General features: G+C 38.5%; 1 protein-coding gene across 4 annotated transcripts in view; it reads left to right on the forward strand.

The window, feature by feature from the left end:
- The window catches only part of SBNO1 (strawberry notch homolog 1), a 54426-nt gene that overhangs the window by 21963 nt on the left and 9806 nt on the right, over positions 1–22657 (forward strand). For all 4 annotated transcript variants that reach the window (XM_047088544.1, XM_047088547.1, XM_047088545.1 and 1 more), the window contains 22 exons: positions 684–844; positions 1824–1957; positions 2159–2249; positions 3718–3879; positions 4757–4892; positions 4973–5078; positions 5214–5367; positions 6348–6530; positions 7283–7380; positions 8482–8633; positions 10604–10801; positions 11205–11372; positions 11479–11654; positions 12123–12254; positions 14105–14240; positions 15414–15526; positions 15618–15689; positions 16198–16297; positions 20182–20256; positions 21164–21310; positions 21396–21490; positions 21588–21680. In XM_047088544.1, the coding sequence (XP_046944500.1) occupies positions 684–844; positions 1824–1957; positions 2159–2249; positions 3718–3879; positions 4757–4892; positions 4973–5078; positions 5214–5367; positions 6348–6530; positions 7283–7380; positions 8482–8633; positions 10604–10801; positions 11205–11372; positions 11479–11654; positions 12123–12254; positions 14105–14240; positions 15414–15526; positions 15618–15689; positions 16198–16297; positions 20182–20256; positions 21164–21310; positions 21396–21490; positions 21588–21680 (2882 nt within the window). The remainder of the gene's footprint in view (positions 1–683; positions 845–1823; positions 1958–2158; positions 2250–3717; positions 3880–4756; positions 4893–4972; positions 5079–5213; positions 5368–6347; positions 6531–7282; positions 7381–8481; positions 8634–10603; positions 10802–11204; positions 11373–11478; positions 11655–12122; positions 12255–14104; positions 14241–15413; positions 15527–15617; positions 15690–16197; positions 16298–20181; positions 20257–21163; positions 21311–21395; positions 21491–21587; positions 21681–22657) is intronic.

The following is a 22657-nucleotide window of genomic DNA, read 5'->3' on the forward strand; positions in this document are numbered from 1 at the left end:
ATTGAGAGTTTATCCATGGCCCTTGAAACCAAAGTCAGCAAACTAAATTTGGACTTTTGCTTGTTTTTATAAAGTTTTATTGGAACATAACCATGTGCGTGAGTTTATTTATTTATTGGCTATGGCTGCTTTTACATTGCTACAATACCGATGTTCAGTAACACCAGATACTCTGCAAAGCTGGAAATATTTATTGTCTGACTATATATAGAAAAGGTTTGCTGACCTCTGTTTAAAGCTATTCACATAATGCATTTTGGGGAATTAGTTGCTGTTTAATTTTATGGCCAAGATTTCCATTAAAATCCCTTTCAAAATAAAATTACATTCCAAACTTTTGTTTCACTGATGCAAGGGAATGATTCATTCAAATAAATTCCCAAATCTAGGATTGTGTTTGTTGCTATTGGAGAACCTGGTGGTATAAACCAAGTCCATATTTTTCTAGACTTTTTTAATCAGCGGGTCTTTATTTAAAGCATGAGTATTTGATAAATAGGTCCTTTTAGTCAAATTTAAATAGTAATTTACCACCCATCAATGCCTTTATAGAATCCTGAAGTGTATACTTATTTACTTTTACTTTTTCTATGATAGGAAAAATATGGCAATATCATATAATAAAACTGGAAGTGTTATTACCTAGAAAAATTAAAATGAAGTTTTTTAAATTTTTCGTTCAGTAAAAATTGGCCTACGTCATCCAGATGCTGTAGTGGAAACTAGTTCTTTATCCAGTGTTACTCCTCCTGATGTTTGGTACAAAACATCCATTTCGGAAGAAACCATTGATAATGGCTGGTTATCAGCGTTACAGCTTGAGGCAATTACTTACGCAGCGCAGGTAAGCAATAATATTTCGTAGCTACATACAATATTTATCTTTGAATCCTGGTCCATATAATATAGTTGTTTTAATGCAAAGGTTACGTTTTCCTTGCATGAAAAACTTGTGAATGTGATTTTTATAGAAGTTTCACGTGTCTGATAATTAAAGAGGTAGCATGGATTCAGGAGGTGCACATTTCTACTAGAAATGACAAATGTTACAGCCTTTTTGGAATGTGTATTAAAATTAAAAATACATATATCATAAGGCGCCTGGCTGGCTCAGTCATGCAACTTTTGATCTTGGAGTCCTGCAACTCTTGATCTCGGGATCACGAGTTCAAGCCCCACGTTGGGCGCAGAGCTTGCTTGAAAAAATAACATATATCCTTTGACCTAACAAGTGTATTATTGGAAGTCTATTCAACAGAACTATTAGATTGAGAACATATATACTAAAGAGATGGATAGATGGGTGGTTGACTTTGTTTTTGTTTTTGGTGGATGACTATTTGTTGCAGCTTTTTTAACTTTGGTGGTAGAATGCTGGAAAAGACTTAAAAGCCCATACCCTTGTGGGTGTTTGAATAAACTGTGGTATTAGTGTATGGGTATGGTACTGTCTTTTAAAACCATGAATTAGAGTTATGCTAGTTGTCTTGAGAGGGCTTCTGTCGTACTCCATTTCTGTAAAATAAGGAATGGCCAAACAGCTAACCATCCCCCATGTTTATGTGTGATTAAAAGTTTGTATTTGACTCTGCAAGCATTGAAACAGGTATGGGAGAATGCTCATCAGTTTGTTGACTTCAGTTACCTGGTGCATGTGAGTGTGGCAAGAAACAATACTTAGTAAATATAAAGAAAGTATTCATACTAAGCCAAAGTGTATGTCATTTGTATACGCATAAATCACATTAATGTTTTCCTGTTTAAAAGACTGATGGCTAAGGTATTTGAAGGAGTAGATTAATTATCAACTTTCTCTTTTTTAGCAACATGAAACATTCCTACCTAATGGAGATCGTGCTGGCTTCTTAATAGGTGATGGTGCTGGTGTAGGAAAAGGAAGGACGATAGCAGGAATCATCTATGAAAATTATTTGTTGAGTAGAAAAAGAGCATTATGGTAAGTAAGTGCCAAAGACTGTGTAAGCTTTCTTTTGTGAATAATTACTTACGCATGTGAGATGGGTTTTATTACTGAGTAGGTGTATTTTTTAAGTGTCGAGGCCTGGTTTTATTTATCCTGAGTACTGCTAGATTGATGGAATTTGCATTTAATTTGTGTGTGTGTGTTTTTTTTTTTTTTTTCTTTTTTATGTGGCAGGTTCAGTGTTTCAAATGACTTGAAGTATGATGCTGAAAGAGATTTGAGGGATATTGGAGCAAAAAACATTTTGGTTCATTCATTAAATAAGGTATGAAAGTTTTCTATTCAGTCATTCAGTAAATATTGATTCATCTGTGAGATTGGAATGATAACAGGTTCTACTTTGTAGAGTTACAAAGATCAAGTGAGTTATTTTACAGAAAGCATTAGTTGAGGGCTAGCCATTCTCATTGGGTTGTGGATTACTGTACGTCAGCTACTGTGCCAGGTACGGTTGGGTGGTGACAAACAAAATAGGCCTTGTCTCTGTCGTTACGGAGTTTATTCTCAGTCTTCAGTGTTGGTCTTTGTTTCTGAGGTGACTTTATATGCTGAAGCTCACAACTGTGTGTAGAAGGGTGCACTGTAGTAAAGCTGTGTGGACAGGTAGTGTGCCCATCACAGCACATAGGGAATTGTTGACTTTTGGAGACTGATTTGGAGATTTGTCTGGTAGATTTGTGTATCTGTACCTGCGTTTATGTAAGAACAATACTGTCAAGTGGAAGAAAATGTGGGTAGGTATCTAAAGCAGTTTAATGTGATAAGAATCTTCATGTTCATTTAGCAAACCCTTACTGACCTCCTCCTGTGCACCAACTGCTGGAGTTACCAGGGTGGAATAGACAGACCTGGTTCCTGCAGGTGCCTCCCCGTTAGCCTTTTGAAAATAAGTAAGGACAAGCATTCCATGTGGCCCTAAGTTGGTTCAGTGTTGCCTTGCTCATCATCGGCTTTTTGGGGGGGGGGGTATGACTGAGTGGATTGGTGGTGCTGGTTCTTGACTTGATAACCAACAGCTCAAACTAAAAAACTGACTGGCATAGCTCGTTATATATGACACAGGACTGACAGTGACTTGGCATATAGCAAGTGCACAATAAATATTTGTAAAATGAATATCGTGACTTTTTTCTTAGAAGGGAGCTTGGTTTATAACCTTTCGGCTTTTTGTTTTGTTTTTGAGAGAGGGAGTAGGGGAGGGACAGAGGGAGAGAGGAGAGAATCTTAGGCAGGCTCTACATCCAGCACAGAGCCCCATGCGGGGCTTGATCCCATGGTGGCGAAATCATGACATGAATTGAAATCCAGAGTAGGATGTTTAACTGACTTAGCCACCCAGGAGCCCCTGTAATCTTTGTTGTTGTTGTTGATAGAAGTTTTTTGAGGAGGGCCTGGGTGGCTCCCTGCTGGGTTTGGAGCCTGCTTAGGGGAATCTTTTCCTCTCCCTCTGCCCCTCCCCTGCCAGCACTCTCTCAAAAAAAAAAAAGGTTTTTGAGACTTTGATGAAAACTGGATCCTTATGTCATGAAGTTATGTGTGTGTGTGTACGTACATGCATACAATGGTACGTGTGTGTGTATACGTATGTAGAAGAAATTTTGTGTATGGTCTTAGGGGTCCTTTGACTTCCCTAAAACCCATGATAGACTCACCAGTTTCCTGCTATAGAAGCTTAGGTAAGATAAATGTTTCAGAGAAAAAGGTATATTTATAACTTCTTTTTTCTTTTTTAGTTTAAATATGGAAAAATTTCTTCCAAACATAACGGGAGCGTGAAAAAGGGTGTTATTTTTGCTACCTATTCTTCCCTTATTGGTGAAAGTCAGTCTGGTGGTAAATACAAAACTAGATTAAAACAACTTCTTCATTGGTGTGGTGATGACTTCGATGGAGTGGTATCCTTTTCAATAAATGTTTTTATGTTTTTTAATGACACAAAAGTGCATGTGAGAATAAACCTTTGGAAAACTACATCCTGAGGTTAACTGCAATTGCTGGGATGAGAGCTTTTAGGATAGCTCAGCATCCAAGGGGTCAGAAAGTTGATTCTGTTTTGTAGCTGCCATATAGGAGACCAGTATGTAAGCTCCTGGTTTAGGGAAATGTTAAGAGGTGTGGGACGTGATGAATGCTATATTCCTCTTTTTGGGGATTCACGGTGCATATTGATATAGTAAAGCACCTGAGACGACTAAGGGGAAAAAACTGAACTTAGTGATGTTCAAACCCGTTTACCCATGGCAAACCTTTTGCTGTCCTGCATGAGGAATGCCAGTTTTTAAAATGCTCATTAAGTTAGTTACCAATTGTACTTCTACTTAGAGAATTTGCCAAAATTGTGTGGTGGACCTTTCTTGCCAGGGTGGATCCTTTCCTCCATTCTAATCAAGAATTAAATATCAGGTTAATAGAAATACGCAAATCAGAGGTTGCCTCTGAGACTTGAAAGGGAGGGGTTACATCAAAGAGAGGCACGTAGAGGGCTTCATTTATGTTTGTGATCTTAAAAAGAATCTGAGGCAAATAAGGTAAAATGTTATAGGTTTTACAAAGCTGTATGATGGGTATGTTGGTATTATTTTAAAAAGTTAATGCTCAGGGGCTTATTATCCGTGGCAGCTCTCCCTTCCTGATTATCTTGAACTTGGCCCACTCCTCTACCACAGAAATTTGGGATGTTCCCCAAGACCTTAAGGAAATAAAAGTTAAATCTTCTTTAAAGATTAGAAATACTTGCTACTGTGATATGTTCCTTAATTTCACTCTGTACAGATAGTCTTTGACGAATGCCATAAAGCAAAAAACTTATGTCCTGTTGGTTCTTCGAAGCCAACCAAGACAGGCTTGGCAGTTTTAGAGCTTCAGAACAAATTGCCAAAGGCCAGAGTTGTTTATGCTAGTGCCACTGGTGAGTTGTTATTTTATTTGAAAGATACATGTGTGAGTTATTTATTCAGCTATAACATGTTTTGTTTTGGGATTTTTCAGGTGCTTCTGAACCACGAAACATGGCCTATATGAACCGTCTTGGAATATGGGGTGAGGGAACTCCATTTAGAGAATTCAGTGATTTTATCCAAGCAGTAGAACGGAGGTAAGGTAGTTTACGGTATACACTATTTGTTCTCAGTTGCAGTTTAAAAGAGGTGTTACTGCTAAAACCTTTTCCACTTATATTAAAGCCCTACTATATTTAATGATAGTTACTGTGTGTTTTAATTTTATTCAGAGGTGTTGGTGCCATGGAAATAGTTGCTATGGATATGAAACTTAGAGGAATGTACATTGCTCGACAGCTGAGCTTTACTGGAGTGACCTTCAAAATTGAGGAAGTTCTTCTTTCTCAGAGCTATGTGAAAATGTATAACAAAGCAGTCAAGCTGGTGAGAAGTTATTTCTTAATTCCTAGTATTTTTAATGTCTGTCAGCCCACAAGAGTATATTTTGCTGTAAAACAACAGATAAATCACCAGATCCTTACTTTCCTAATTTTCTAAGCTTTCTCTTTGTTAAAGTAATTTATTAGGAGAAAAAAGCTATTGGGGAGCCTGGGTAGTTCAGTCGGTTGAGCGTCTGACTCTTGATTTCGGCTCAGGTCATGATTCCAGGGTCATGAGATCGAGCCCCGCATCAGGGTCTATGCTGGGTGTGGAGCCTGCTTCAGATTCTTTCTCTCCCCCTCTGCCTCTCTTCACCGCTTGTGCACGCGCGCTTTTTCTCTTTCAAGTAAATATAAATAAATAAAACAACATAGAAAATCTGTTTACAATGGGGTGTCTGGCTGGCTCAGTTGAAGAGCATGTGACTTGATCTTCAGGGTTATGAGTTCGAGCCACATTTAGTGTAGACATCACTTAAATGCATAAACTTTTTAAAAAGCCATTTATTTAAGTCGCATAGTTTTGAAATTACAGTGCAACTATTCCCTAAAATGACTGTAGTTGCTAAGAAGAGTTTCGAGGCAACTGTGAACATCCTGAAAAACATTTGTTTAGAGCTTCCCAAGCTACTGAAGTTGGTTTATTAAATTAATGTTAAGTAGTCTTGCACCTGACATTATTTTGCTTGAATCGGTCATTTTTTAAAAATGTTTATTTATTTTTGAGAGAGAGAGAAAGTACACGAGCGGGGGTGGGGTGGGGGGGAGGCAGAAAGGGAGACAGAGAATCCCAAGCAGGCTCCATGCTGTGCACGTAGAGCCTGATGCGGGGCTCGAACTCAGAAACCGTGAGATCATGACCCGAGCCAAAATCAGGAGTCGGACGCTTAACTGAATGAGGCACCCAGGTGCCCCGAATCAGTGATTTTTAAATAATTCACACTTACAGATGAAATATCTAAAATGTTGATTGTGTATCTTCAGTGGGTCATTGCCAGAGAGCGATTTCAGCAAGCTGCAGATCTGATTGATGCTGAGCAACGCATGAAGAAATCCATGTGGGGTCAGTTCTGGTCTGCTCACCAGAGATTTTTCAAATACTTGTGTATAGCATCCAAAGTTAAAAGGGTTGTGCAACTAGCTCGAGAAGAAATCAAGAATGGAAAAGTAAGTTGAAGAACACATTAATAGATTTATTCTTTGGTTATGTTTTCTAGTCTTGTGTGTTCAGGTTTTCTGCTTGGAAAGCCTGCTCTTTCTGAGAGTTGTAAAAGTATTAATGTAGTCAGACTTTATTTTATTTATTTTTTTTTTTCAACGTTTATTTATTTTGGGGACAGAGAGAGACAGAGCATGAACGGGGGAGGGGCAGAGAGAGAGGGAGACACAGAATCGGAAACAGGCTCCAGGCTCTGAGCCATCAGCCCAGAGCCCGACGCGGGGCTCGAACTCCCGGACCGCGAGATCGTGACCTGGCTGAAGTCGGACGCTTAACCGACTGCGCCACCCAGGCGCCCCAGTCAGACTTTAAAATACACATTTCTTTAAAGAATTTAGATAGCTCAAAAAAGTATAAAGAAATAAACCACTATAATTTGGCCATCCATAGATATAACTACTGATGACATGTGGGTATTTATTGCCATACAGTTTTTTCTTTTCAGCAAAATATAGATATACTTGAAGTCCAAAGAACTGAGGCAGGGGCTTTAATTATGTCCACTGCTGTAATCCTATTTCCTAGCTAAGTTTTTTACACATAGTAGCATGCCTCAGATATATACAGAATAAATAAATGAGCACGTATGTACAATAATGGATCATTCTTGTTTGAAATCCTTTTTCTTAACTAAATATGTAAAATACATCTTAAGAAACCACATGCGTGGTATTATTTATAATTCTGTTTTTCTCTCCAGTGTGTCGTAATTGGTCTGCAGTCGACAGGAGAAGCTAGAACATTAGAAGCCTTGGAGGAGGGTGGAGGAGAATTGAATGATTTTGTTTCAACTGCCAAGTAATGTTTTTGGTTTTAAGTTTTTATTTAGATTAGTTTTAAGTGTTCGCGTTTCCTGGAGGCAAAAGTTTTGATTCATCCATATCATCATTAAAGTTTTTCTGATCTTAGTTTTTGCAGTTCTGTGTGATCCATGACAGTATATCCTTTGGAAAACAACATACGAGTGCTCAGTTGTTAAGCATTTTGACAATATTGTGCCCAGTATTTGAACTAATGGAAGGGTATGATTTTTGTCTTGTAGATCTTGGAAATGTGTGACAGCTTGGATTAGTTTCTGTTTTAGTTTCAGCGTTGTGTGTTTGAAATTACCATTATCCGCACGAACAATAAGTAGAGTTTGCCCCAGTTTAGTAATCTGTGTATAAAAATTGCACGCAATCATGGGATATTCAAAAAGAGTTTTAAAAAGAAGTTTTTAGACATCGTTTCTGAGTTTATTTGCCTACCCTAGCCATGTTAACTGTGGTAGTAAAATTAGCAAAATAACCTTTGCCCCACCTATCTTTTGCCTCAGGCGATATATTCATTCAAGTGGTTCCTTTTAAGGTGGATATAATCCAAAACTGCTTCTAAAAACAAAACATGCACCTGCTAATCTGTTGTCTTTTGTACTTACGTGCCTATTACTATGTTGTTTAAAATGGTAGGAGCTAGTCACGGGTGCCTATCAATGGCTAGTCCAAATTGAGATACGCTGTGAATGTAAACACAGGAGATTTCATTCAAAGACTTAAAGTATATGTTTTACATCTCACTGATTGCATTTTGAAATGATACATTGATATATAATACTAGAATATGTCCTGAAATGTATTATTAAAAAACGTTTGTCTAGTTTTCTTTTACTTTTTAATGTAGTTACTAGAAAATGTAAAAATTGCATATTTGGCTTGGCCTGAACTTTATTTCAGTTAGCGTTGACCTACAATATTAAAGTTATTTCAGCTGGATTATCACTGTTTTGTAAAACTGAACAAAGTATACAGTATTTAGTTTTTAGGAAATGTATTTTAAAAATATATTCAGTAAGACTTTACATATAATAAACTATTTGGCAAACTGAACCACTAATTGTCACTTTTTTTCTCCTATAAACAGAGGGGTGTTGCAGTCACTAATTGAAAAACACTTCCCTGCTCCAGATCGAAAAAAACTGTATAGTTTGTTAGGAATTGATTTGACAGCTCCAAGTAACAATAGTTCACCAAGAGATAGTCCTTGTAAAGAAAATAAAGTGAAGAAGCGGAAAGGTGGGTTTTTTTTCTTTAAATGATGTTGAAAATAGTGTAAATTTGAGCATTTTGAAGCAGCTATATTTTGGGATTGAGCTGCCTTCCTTAAATTGGCATGTAGTTGTATATTTTCACTGTTGCCTATGTGGTTTTGAACACACAAGTAACTCCCTGTTTTAAATTAGGACTTGAAAAATTTGGTGCTAGGCACTATATTAAGCACTGGCCATACATTGTTTCATTTAACCCACAAGGGATCCATATGAAAATAGGTCTTGCTTTTTGTTTTCTAGACAGAGGACACTAAGGCACAGAAAGATTAAGAGGTTAAGGAATCTTCCCAGGTTAACATAGCTAGTGGGCAGTACACAGCAAAATCTGGGCCTTGCTATTGTTATAGCTGTATATGCATACACACATATGGTGTTTTTACAGTCTTTAAAGAGTCATTTGTTAATTTATTATTTTTAAGAATACACTCTGTGCTTACTAGACATTTTATAATATGCAAACTTCAGCTTGTGTTTAGATGCTTAGTAAGATGTTTGGCTTTCAGAAGTTAACTTCTCGGGCACCTGGGGGGCTTAGTCGGTTAAGTATCTGACTTCAGCTCAGGTCATGATGTTATCATTCGTGAATTCGAGCCCCGCATTGGGCTCTGTTCTGACAGCTCAGAGCCTGGAGCCTGCTTTGGATTCTGTGTCTCCCTCTGTCTGCCCCTCCCCTGCTCATGCTCTGTCTCTCTTTCTCTCTCTCTCAAAAATAAACATTAAGAAACAAAAGTTAACTTCACAGGCTTTCTCTAGGACAGTGATAACTTCCATTGGAATGTCTGTGATGCTGTGTATTCTAAACACAGTGGCTGATACTTGAGCCTTAATTTTTTTTATCTGTTGTAAGTACATGTTTTTCACATTTTTTAAGTTTATTTTGAAAGAGAAAGCACGCGAGCTGGGGAAGGGCAGGGAGGGTGGAGAGAGAATCCCAAGCAGGGCTCAAACCCACGACTCTAGGATCATGACCTGAGCCAAAATCAAGAGTCAGACACTTAACTGACTGAGCCACCCAAGTGCCCCTACATTTTTAATATGCTTGAAAGTGGGTTGGTTATTATAATTGAGAACATTTTTTTATGGTAGTGGCACAAAAAGCAATGCTGTGTTTTAGAATCAGTGGCCTCTTAAATGGTCGTGTGGTCGTTTCCCTTTGCTGAGTTAATGTTCTTACCATATATATATTAATATGTGAACTTTTAATGGTTTGTTCCAGATCTCTTTTCTGAATATTCAATAAAATAATTCAAATCAGCACCTTGTTTGATTTCTAAAATGGTGTGTTATAGATTTTTTTTAAGTATCCCGTAAGTTATTTTTTTAAGGTATTTTATTTTTTAAGTACTCTATAAACCTATAATTATTAGGTCTGTTCTCTCAACCTGATATGCAGTTGGATTGTGTGAAAATGCCAGAGATTCTGTTTTGTGTCTATTGTCCTCAATTATTTTGAAACATATATTTAAAGGCAGTCTTGGATATGTATTGACATATTTCATTTCTTCTTAATAACTAAACTTAACCTGATTTCTTATGGGAGTCTAAAAGGTTAACACTTGTGAATTTTATGTACTTAAGGAAATGTTTTTCCTCTGTTTTCTCATGTGATTTAAAAACATTTTTTTTTCTAATGTTTATTCATTTTTGAGAGACAGAGCACGAGTGAGTGAGTGAGGGAGGGGCACACACAGAGAGAGATACAGAATCTGAAGCAGTTTCCAGGCTCTGAGCTGTCAGCATAGAGTCTGACGTGGGGCTTGAACTCACGAACCATGAGATCATGACCTGAGCCGAAGTTGGATGCTTACCCGACTGAGCCACCTAGGCGCCCCCTCTGTGTTTCTCATTTGAATAACTCATGAGTTAAATGTAATTTTTTGGATATTTAGAATAGTGTGTTTGGGCTGACTGTCTTGTTTGGGGGTTTGAGGGTAGGTGAAGAAATAACCCGAGAAGCCAAAAAAGCACGAAAAGTAGGTGGCCTTACTGGTAGCAGTTCTGATGACAGTGGGAGTGAATCTGACGCGTCTGACCATGAAGAAAGTGACTATGAGAGCTCAAAAAACATGAGTTCCGGAGACGATGATGACTTCAACCCGTTCAGAGATGAGTCTAGTGAGGATGACGAAGACGGTAAGTGTGTCGGTTAAATATAAACTAAAGGATACTTCTCTCTGTGTCTGAAATGGGATGGATATATATATATATATATATATATATATATATACATTTTTCCCCCCCCGTGCAGTACAAATCATCGCACAGATTCTCATCTTTGCCTGGTGGACAACTCCCAAGCTTGTTTGTCTTTTGGCAGTTTATCTCATTTATGGGAGATGGTGGCCTCCGTTTTGTGTAGTGCTTTTTAACCTCAAACTCTGGCATTGTACCTTACGGTGTGTTGGATGTATTACTGGACCAGTGTAGCTGGTGACAATTATAAGTTACTAGTTAATACAGAAAATTCAACTGTTACTGCCTTTGAAGATTCTGCTTCGTTCACAAATGAGTTGACACATCTCTTCTTAACTTTCAGATCCCTGGTTAATCAGGAAAGATCACAAGAAAAACAAAGATAAAAAAAAAAAGAAAAGTATAGATCCAGATTCTATTCAAAGTGCCTTATTAGCATCAGGTCTTGGATCAAAACGACCTAGTTTTTCATCTACGCCAGTAATTTTGCCTGCTCCTAACAGTGCACCAGGTATCTTAAGAGGAAGCTTGCTTTGTCCTTGAAATGTACTTTTTAAACAAAACATATTTAAACTTTGTACTGATTTTTTTTTTCTTACCAAATGTGCCTTATCTAGCCAACAGTAACACCAACAGTAACAGTAGCCTTATAACGAGTCAGGATGCTGTGGAAAGAGCCCAGCAGATGAAGAAAGACCTACTTGATAAACTAGAAAAATTAGCTGAAGACCTCCCTCCTAATACCCTGGATGAACTTATTGATGAACTTGGTGGCCCTGAGAATGTTGCTGAGGTAAATATGACTCGATCAGGGCTGTGTCTCTCTTTGGTCTTTTTTTTGTGTTCCTTTTGGCCACTTCCAAAATGCTGAGGAATGAGTGCTATTTTGGATATCATAATAATGTGTCTAATTTTCTCTTAGATCTTAGAACCTTGTTCTGTATTTGTCTTCCTAGAGTCAGTGAATTCTTATCCTTAGTATCTGGTGTTTACCCAACACTGATCTGTTACTGCACCTGTCATGCAGCCTTTGTGATCATTGCCCCACATCTGCTTTCTCTGCTGGAATCTGAACTTCTCCAAACCAGAGATTGTATTGCAGTGTTCTCTCCCCCAGGGTGCCTGTGCGGCCCAGGCTGCACAGTACATACTGGCTTCATCATCCCCTTCTGTCCCCCACCACGTTTCTCTAATGAAGGAGTCCTGGGTGTCCTGCGTCTTAATCAGGTAACTTAATTGTAAGGACACTTTGGTTTTTCAGATGACTGGCCGCAAAGGGAGGGTTGTAAGCAATGATGATGGAAGCATATCTTATGAGTCAAGATCTGAACTTGATGTCCCTGTGGAAATACTAAATATTACAGAAAAACAAAGATTTATGGATGGAGATAAGGTATGTTTTTCTGGGATGCTTTTCAATGAAAAGAACAATGCCCATATGTTAAAATTAATGTTTAGGGTTTTTGTTTGGTTTTGTTTTTTCTTTTAAAAGAAACTACGTGTGGGGGCACCTGGGTGGTTCAGTTGGTTAAGCTTCTGACTCTTAATGTCAGCTCAGGTCATCGTCAGAGGGTTGTGGGATTGAGCCCCGTGTTGGGCTGCCAGGATGAACTTTCTTGGGATTCTCTCTCTCCCTCTCTCTTTGCCCCCTCCCTCCACTTCTCTCTCTCAAAATAAATAAACTTTAAAAATAAATAAAAGAAATTGCGTTGAATGTTGTTATTATTCTGTAATTTTTAGTAATTGCCCATACTGCACATTTACATTTTCATTATTTTCTCACAAATTGGATGTAGTAAGTATTTTCTATTGTGCACAAAATTAAGTGTGGATCTTAATAATTTTGGAGGCTTTCTACATTTTTAATCAGAATATGAAAATACTGAGTTCTCACAGGTCATCTTAATGACTTCACATCTAATGCTACTCTCCAGTGTCAGTCTAATTTTGAGTCTAAAAATACATTTAAGCACACACAGATTCCTGATGGTCTTTGGTTTTGCTGATTCTTACTGCTGTGCCGTGTCATATTAGGGTGATTGCTCTGAATGACGTTTAGATTGGCTTGCATACCTCACCGCTGTGGAGACAGACCTTGGTTGCCTCCGGAGGCTCTTTGTATAGCCTCTTACTGTTAAGTAACCATCAGTCAATTTTGAGATTCTCAGACTAGTTCTTCCCCATTTAGTTGGAATTAACCATAAGCATTTGCTGATGAGATTGCTAAAAAGTAGGAGTGCCACTTAAACTTAATTCCTTAATTTAAAAGGTAGAATAAAATCTTAAATCCTTACTCACATTTTTCTTTATATTTCAGTGAGTTTTTCTGCCTTTGCAAATGAAATAATTGAAGGTAGTTACCATTATCAAAGTCTTCTGGAAATACATTTATGTATTTTAAAAATTTATTTATTTTGAGGGAGAGCACGCATGAACAGGGGAGGGGAAGAGAGCCGGAGAAGGAGACTCGTAAGCAGGCTCTCTGCTGTCAGCATGGAGCCCTTCTTGGGGCTCAGTCTCACAACCGTGAGATCATGACCTGAACCAATATCAAGAGTCGGATGCTTAACTAACTGAACTGACTGAGCCACCCAGGTGCCCCTTATAAGTATATTTAAAAGCTCATGCTATGTATTTTAAAGATTGTAGGAAGAGGTATTACCAGTTGTGCTATGTACTTTGTTTCATGAATTTTTACCCATGTGCATTGGGAGTTGTATTAGTGGAATTAGTTTTAGCTGTTAAATGACAGAAAATCCAAAATCCTACTGATTTAAACAAGGTAGAAGGTAATTTCTCCCATGTACAAGTTTGAGTATGTAGACCAGGGCCGTTAAAGCTCCTTGAAGACTATGCGTCTTCTGTCTTATTCCTTTAATATGTGGGCCTCCATTTTCAAGTTACCTATTTTCGATTCAGTCATAATACCTTTACATTTCATCTAGCAGAGAGGAGAAAAAAGGAGAAGGGCACATTCTTGACTTTGAAGGACATTACTTAGATGTTCGTATCACCTACAGCCTACTGGAGTATGCCCACAATTAGCTGCACTGCAAAGTGAGAAATACAATCTTGATTCTGGGTAGCCGTGTACCTGCCTAATTTGGGGTTCCATAATTGAAGAAGGAGGGGAGGATAGGTATTGGTGGACCACTAGTACTCTAAGAAATTTACTTAGGGTACTGGCCTACTTGTCTTTGTGCAAAGGTGATTATTTTTTTCCCCCCCTTACATTTAATACAGAATATTGCTATCATCTCAGAAGCTGCCAGCTCGGGTATTTCATTACAAGCAGATCGGAGAGCTAAAAATCAAAGGCGACGGGTTCACATGACTTTGGAATTACCCTGGAGTGCTGATAGAGCAATTCAGCAGTTCGGTAAGTTCCTACATTGAATATCACTTAATAGATAGCTAGGGATCATTGGGGAAATGTGTACATATCAAAACCTATATTTAATGTCAGATATCTTAAAGCATGAAGTATGTGTAATTTTGGAGTGGATTTTGTATTGCATATACCTAAAAATCGAATACGTGAATTCATTTCTTACCTGTTGTGAGAAATGTAAAAGAACTGTGTTGGATTTCTTGGGGGTTTCTGGCATTATATCTAAGAATAAGGTTCCTCGGGAATATCTTCATTATAGATCTTCAGAATGTATGTGGTCTCTGTCAGAGCACCTGCCACCTCATGTCCTTTTCAGCCCTCAGTGGCTTTACTGAAGGCATATTACTCCTCCCTTGCCCTACACATTCATGTCCCTGTGACTTGATGATTTAAAAAATAAAAATTTTGGAAGAACCCAGAGTGGCTTTGCTTCAGAAACATTGTGGTTAACCCCAAGTGGGGCAGCAGTAATAATACGTTTATCATTGGACAGTTCTGTGGCAGTTTCTGTCCTTTTGTAAGGGGGGAGTAGTGCTCTGAATATGGATGTTGTTCAAGCGAGTGTTTTCTGTTTTGTGCCTTTTGGAGAGTCACAGTAATTGTTACTTTTTTTTTAATATTTACTTATTTTGAGAAAGACACTGTGTGAGTGGGAGAGGGACAGAGAGGGAGGGAGTGAGAATTCCAGGAAGGTTCTACAGTATCAGTGCTGAGCCCGACATGGGGCTCAATCTCCTGAATCGTGAGATCGTGACCTGAGTTGGAAGCTTAAACGACTGAGCCACCGAGGTGCCCCAAATGTTACATTCTTCAGTTTTTCTCTTAAAAGTTTCCAGATACCAGCTTAGTGTTAAAATGCTAGAAATCGGGGCGCCTGGGTGGCGCAGTCGGTTAAGCGTCCGACTTCAGCGGACTTCAGCGGACTTCATCTCGCGGTCCGTGAGTTCGAGCCCCGCGTCGGGCTCTGGGCTGATGGCTCGGAGCCTGGAGCCTGTTTCCGATTCTGTGTCTCCCTCTCTCTCTGCCCCTCCCCCGTTCATGCTCTGTCTCTCTCTGTCCCAAAAATAAATAAAAACGTTGAGAGAGAAAAAAAATGCTAGAAATCGATCTCAGAATACTTTGTGTATAGGGAACACATCAGTATTTTTAATGTCTTTACAGGACGGACTCATAGATCAAACCAAGTCACTGCTCCCGAATATGTGTTTCTGATTTCTGAATTGGCAGGAGAGCAAAGATTTGCTTCTATTGTTGCTAAAAGACTTGAGAGTTTGGTAAGTTTTTGAAGTTGTATAGTTGTGTGTAAGAGATGGTGAATGTTAACCTGTCTTCTGTGCCTTGATTGGAAACTTTCTGTTTTAATAGGGAGCGCTTACACATGGTGACAGAAGAGCAACAGAATCTAGAGATCTGAGCAGGTTCAATTTTGATAATAAGGTACATTTCAGCTTTCAGTATCTCTGAAAATTTGTGGTAGTGTCTAGTTCTCTGGTGAACAAAAAGGGGAAGTGGTTACTGTGTAAAACTTAAAACCGCCTCCTCTTCTGTTTTTGCTGTAAAATGATAGCATCCTGTAAGACACAGATTTTCCCATATCAGACCTTTGGTGATCAACTCTGCAGTATAATCGTATTTTCATCCTTATTAGGAAATAGGAATATAATAAATACTTGTGAATGAATCAAATGTGAATTTAAAGGAAGTTATTTATTGGACATCTGCTTTCTGCTATTGTGTGAACTAACATATATGTATATATATATGTGTATATACATATATATATATACACATACACGCACACATATATACGTATATACATATATATAAAGTCCTGTCGTTTTTGAATCTTTGGTACCATACATAATAGTTTTTATAGCATTCAGCTGGTCATGTGATTGAAGTGTAGCAAGTGCTGGAATTGGTTGACTTTTGTTTTTTATTGCAGTATGGAAGAAACGCTTTAGAAATTGTCATGAAATCTATTGTCAACCTGGATTCTCCTATGGTATCACCACCTCCGGACTATCCTGGAGAATTCTTTAAAGGTAACTTTCAAAAATAATCACTCAGGGGTGCCTGGATGACTTAGTCAGCTAAGCGTCCAACTTTGGCTCAGAACATGATCTCACAGTTGATGAGTTGAAGCCCCACATGAGGCTTCATGCTGGAAATGCAGAGCCTGCTTGGCAGTCTTGCTCTCCCCTTGCTGTCTTCCCCTCCCCCATTCACACTTTCTCCCACTCAAATAAACTTTAAAAAATAAAAATAAAAATAATCACAATAGAGGAAAACAAGTACAAGGTAGGCACTAAAACTTATTCTGACATGCGCTGTTGTTTTACATTTTCTTTGGATGTAAATTGTATAAAATTTAGAAATTAAAGGTTAACAGACACCTAAGTTGACTTCTTACAATCAGATTATTAAATTTCATTTATATGAGGTATTTTTTGCCATTGGCAGTTTATTGCATGTTAATACTAGATTAATAGAGGAAAGTGGATTTGTTACGTTAATGTAAAATGACTATGCCAGGTAGCTTTTAAATTTTAATTTTAGAAAGTGCCTAGGTAAATAATCTGTGGAAGTTGGTACAGGATGTACATAAAACAAAATTAACCATGTATTAATAGTTGTTAAAACTGGATGATGGGTTATGTGTATCTGGTTCATAGAGTAATTCTTTTTATATTTCTATACGTTTGAAATTTTCATATTTAAAAAAAAAAGCCCCAGGTAGTGCTATAGAAATTCTTTTGACCTGTCTTGCAAATCTGTAGAATACATTTTCCCCATGAATGTAAGTAGTCTAAATGATTTTGATTTTTGATGATTTATTTTATAATTCAGAAAGTTATGAAAATACTTTGGAGGGGCTGCCTCGGTGGCACAGTCGGTTAAGCGTACGACTCTTGATCTTGGCTCAAGTCATGATCTCATGGTTTGTGAGTTTGAGCTCCACATTGGACTCTGTGCTGATGGTGTGGAGCCTGCTCGGAATTCTCTCTCCTTCTCTCTGCCCCTCCCCTGCTAGTGTACACGCTCTTTCTCTCTCTCAAAATAAATAAGCCTTTTTTTTTAACGTTTATTTTTGAGGGAGAGAGAGAGTGTGTGTGTAAATGGGGGAGGGAAAGAAAGAGCGGGAGACACAGAATCTGAAGCAGGCTCCAGGCTCTGAGCTGTCAGTACAAAGCCTGATGCAGGGCTCGAACCCATGAGCCATGAGATCATGACCTGAGCCGAAGTCAGATGTTTAACCAACTGAGCCACCCAGGCACCCCTCAAAATAAATAAATCTTAAGAGAAAAGAAAATATTTTGGCAAATATGTAGATGTAGGGTATTTGAAACATTATTGTAGAGTTAGAATTTTTCACTAGAAAGTCCTTTCCAGTTGAACCAGTATTGGTTCATTATTTAGTATTGGTAACAAGCTATATTGACATACTGGCAAGGATGCTTATAATCACTGATGGCATTTAACAAAGCAAAAACTACAGGGGCACCTGGGTGGCTCAGTTGGTTGAGCCTCCGTCTCTTGATTTTAGTTCAGGTCATGGTCCCAGAGTTGTGGGATCGAGCCCTGCATCAGGCTCCTCGCTGGGTGTGGAGCCCATTTAAGATTCTGTCTCTCCTTTTGCCTTTCCATCTCGTGCTGCCTCTCTCTCAAAAAAAGAAAAAAAAAAAACCCAAAGCAAAGAACCAATTAATTCTTTTCCTCTTTCTCTTTTTTCTTCCTGTTTTTTTGTTGTTTGTTGTTTGTTGTTGTGTTTAAAATGACTCCCTCATTTGTTTCTTTTTTTTTTTTTTTTTTTTTTCATTACATGTTACTTGGGACACCTGGATGGCTCAGTTGATAAAGTATGCAACTCCTGATCTCCGGGTTGTTTGTTCAAGTCCCACGCTGGGTGTGATTACTTAAAAATAAAATCTTAAAAAAAATAAGTAAATTACATGTTACTCACAAGCAATGAAAAAAGTCAAAGTATATAATGAAGAACCAGTACTCTCCCCTTAATCCCCCCCTTTCTCATCTGCTGAGGTCACAAGTGTTGACAGTCTGAACAAGGACCGCCTTCTACATCTTTTCTCCTTGTTTGTCTAAACACAGGGCTTTTTTTTTTAATGTTGATATCACGTACAGTGTACTTTTCTCATTTAATGACATAGACCCCTCTTAAAACTCAGTAGCTATAGCACTAACATTTTTTTAACATTTATTTATTTTTGAGACAGGGAGAGACAGAGCGTGAACAGGGGAGGGTCAGAGAGAGGGAGACACAGAATCTGAAACAGGCTCCAGGCTCTGAGCTGTCAGCACAGAACCTGACGCGGGGCTCGAACTCACAGACCGCGAGATCATGACCCCAGCTGAAGTCGGCCGCTTAACTGACTGAGCCATCCAGGCGCCCCTAACATTTTTTTTTTTTTTAATTTTTTCTTTCTGTTAAATTTTATTTATTTGTTTTGAGAGAGACAGAGATAGCATGAGTAGGGGAGGGGCAGAAAGAGAGAATCCCAAGCAGGCTCTGCACTGCTAGCACAGAGCCCAGTGTGAGGCACGAACTCAGGAACCACGAGATCATGACCTAAGCCGAAATCAAGAACTGGACGCTCAACCAACCGACCCACCCAGGCGTCCCAGCACTGATGTATTTTTAACATTTGGATGATACTCTACAGCTAGCTTATACAACAGTTTTTTAATCATTCCCTCATTGGTATTCAGGTGGTTTTCATTTTTTTGCCATCATAAACAGTGATGAAATTATACAGTTATCCTTCTGTACAGATTTTCTTCCACAAGACTGGTTTCCAAAAAGGAGGATTTTTGGCAGCAGAGATCTCTGGCTGCAGAGTTGTCACCTACAGAATTTAAACAGTTTTGTGTGTGTAGCAGGGTACTGACTGATTCATTAAATGTGTAAATAGGATGCAATCATGCTTTCCTATTGACTCTGTTCTCTTAGACCCTCATTCTGTAAGTCTGGTTTGGACCCTGGACGTCAGTAATAAAAAGCCCCATAAACTAGGATGCATGGGTGGGTTCATCGTCCGACTCTTGCTTTCGGCTCTGGTCATGATCTTGTGGTTCATGGGTTCGAGGTTCACACTGGGCCTTATGGTAGCAGTGTGTAGCCTGCTTAGGATTCTCTCTCTCTCTGTTCCTTCCTTGCTTGTACATGCTCGCTCACTCTCTCTTTAAATAAGTAAATAAATATATAAATAAACTTTATTTTTAATGATTCTATTAGTTTTTTGAGAACGAGAGAGGGTGTGAATGGGGGAGAGGCAGAGAAGAGGGAGACGCAGAATCCAAAGCAGGCTCCAGGCTCTGAGCTGTCAGCACAGAGCCTGACACGGGGCTTGAACTCACGAACTGTGAGATCATGACCTGAGCCGAAGTCCAATGCTTAACAGACTAAACCACCCAGGTGTCCCAATAAATAAACTTTAAAAAAAAAAAAAAAGGCCCCATAAACTGCCTTCTTAGTAACATAATTCAGAACATGTTAACTAACTGTTACACATTTTGCTTTTGTACCACCTTGTCAATGCTGATGGGTAACATTTGAGAGGGAAGCAAGATTAATAGCTTGTTTACACAATTATTTAATCAGCTAGTCTTCTTTATGTGTCCAAAATTGTTTATGGCCTGTGGGTGACAGCTGCATAACCAAACATCTCCACTTCCAATGACTTCTGTTGGGAAGATGAGATATTTTAATGAAGTAATATAGAGTGAAGTTTGAATACTATAGGATTTTGGAATGCCTGAAGACCTGTGGGGATGGCCATTTAATTCAGCTAATAGGAACTGTGAAAAATACTTTAGGCTGTGTTTTAATGCTAGAACTTGATGTAGTTTGGTCATCTCACAGCTCGTTGAGTCATTTGGGCTATAAGGTTTTTTATCAATTTCTTGACAGATGTTCGACAAGGACTGATAGGAGTTGGCCTGATAAATGTAGAAGATCGCTCAGGAATTCTGACTCTAGATAAAGGTAAGAGTATGAGTTTTGTACATAGACATAAGTGTTGCTGTATCATTACCGCCCCTTTTGTTTATACTTTTGTCAATTTGAAGTTTCAAGTTTGTAGTTCTCAATCCCTCCTCAGTGCTCCTCCTAAACCACTCTGGCTGGTTTTTGCTAATGTGGTTGTTCAAAAGAGATTAAACCTTTATTATGTCCATATAGCAGCAGTTTTCAACCCAGGTTGCATGTATGATCAACTATCAAGCTTTTAGAAAATGCTGAAGCCAGGGCTGGGGCTTAGACATTGCTATTTCCCACAGTTCCAAATGTTGTAGCCAAAGTTGAGCTTCACAGACGTATAGCACTTAGAACTTTATAAATCAAGATTTCATGTTGGAGAATAAACATTCTCATGTGCTAAATTGTGTTCATACTTTCAGTAAGTGGAGTTGAAGATGCAGAAATTCAATAGGATCATTATCTTTTGGAGCATGTATGTGGCCATACTAATTGTTAGAGGTAGACATGGTCAGGTTACAGCTCTGTTCTGGGAGCAGGGGGAAGTCAAGGCTGTGAGGGAAGAGCATGGGGGAGAAAGGAGACGTGGCCTAGGCCTAGATGAATGAGTTTTTTCTTTTTCCTTTCTTTCTTTTTTTTGATGTTTATTTTTGGGAGAGAGAGACCGAGCACGAGTGGGGGAGGGTCGGAGAGGAAGACTCAGAATCTGAAGCAGGCTCCAGGCTCTGAACTGTCAGCACAGAGCCTGTTGTGGGGCTTGAACTCATGAACTGCGAGATCACGACCTGAACTGAGTCATGACCTGAGCCACCCAGGCGCCCCATCTTTTGTTGTTGTTGTTGTTAATTCCAGGGGCGAGTAGATTTTAATTGCCATTTGAATGTATTAAATCTTTGATATAATCTTGTCCTTCCAGATTATAATAACATAGGAAAATTCTTAAACAGAATTCTCGGCATGGAGGTGCACCAGCAGAATGCGCTCTTTCAGTATTTTGCAGACACACTTACAGCCGTTGTTCAGAATGCCAAAAAAAATGGACGATATGATATGGGAATTTTAGGTAAGTGGAGAAACTTGGAAAATGTCCTGTGTGTTCCTAATAAAATGTTCTTTTTTCACTTATATGTTGCTTTTTCTTTTTTAAGATCTTGGTTCTGGAGATGAAAAAGTGAGGAAAAGTGATGTTAAGAAGTTTTTGACTCCAGGATATTCAACCTCTGGTCATGTAGAGTTATACACTGTAAGTTTGGAAAATGTGCACATTTAAATGTAATTTCTTTTTGTGACAGGCACTCACAGAAATGAGTGTAATTTAAGTTTTATTATTTCTTTTACAGATTAGTGTAGAGAGAGGAATGTCTTGGGAGGAAGCTACCAAGATTTGGGCTGAGCTGACAGGACCAGATGATGGCTTTTACTTGTCACTGCAAGTAAGACTTGTTTCCTTGCAGTGCTAATTGTGAAGATAGATAATGCATCACCATTGCCAGAATTCGAATTATCTGTTTGCTTTGTGCCAGTTTTCCAGTTGTATTTAGCTTTTTCTGTTTTGATCATTTATCTCTGTAACTGGGTTTGTCCTTTTATAGACACTTTCATTTAATGGATTATGAAGGATATTAGGTACAAGTTTTGGATTATTATATATTAGTTAATTGGACTGTTGTGCATGGGATAGTGACCTTCTTTTGCCAATATAAAGGACTACATAGTTTTGTAGTCTTATATTAAGCTTTATGTCTTAAACATTGATTCATTTTTAGCTATTAGTGTAAATAATTCTTTAATATTTGTCAGTAGAGCTAAGGAGGAGGGAGGTGGGTATATGTATGTGTGTGTACGTCTAGACACACATCCCTACATCCACAAATGCATGCACGCGTGTCTGTGTGAAATCACATAGGGCCTAATATCTTGAACTTTCCTCTTAAAGACTGTGGAACTTTTATGTCCTCTCTTCTCTGGTATCTGTGTGTTCTTTTCTTCTGCAGTAATAATCTTTATTCTCCATCGTGCACAGGATGATAAAATAATAACGATACTATACCTAAGTATTCCTGAAAATAATTTGGAAAAAAAAGCATGAGGTTTTTTTTTGGGGGGGGGGGAGCTTCTCCTTCCCCTCATTCTCCCATTTTAAAACATAGCTGTGTTTTTCTGCATTGTTAGCATATGGCACTTACATAGTATGCTTTTCTTTTAATACTTAACCTTAGCTCTTAAATTTAATGCTCACCTCTCACTAGTCCTGAGGTTACTATCACTAATCATCTTGTTTGAAGCCTGTTCTGTAGTAGAATCCTCAAGAAGGGCTTGGGAGCATTACTCCCTGAGTTCTTAAATGGTTAAAGTTTGTGCCTTTGTACTTAAAAACCACTTTACCAGGGGCGCCTGGGTGGCTCAGTCA

The sequence above is a fragment of the Lynx rufus genome, unplaced genomic scaffold, assembly GCF_022079265.1.
Source record: "Lynx rufus isolate CCGP_SWC_20201006 ecotype Redwood Valley unplaced genomic scaffold, mLynRuf1.p SCAF_24, whole genome shotgun sequence".
Classification (NCBI taxonomy): domain Eukaryota; kingdom Metazoa; phylum Chordata; class Mammalia; order Carnivora; family Felidae; genus Lynx; species Lynx rufus.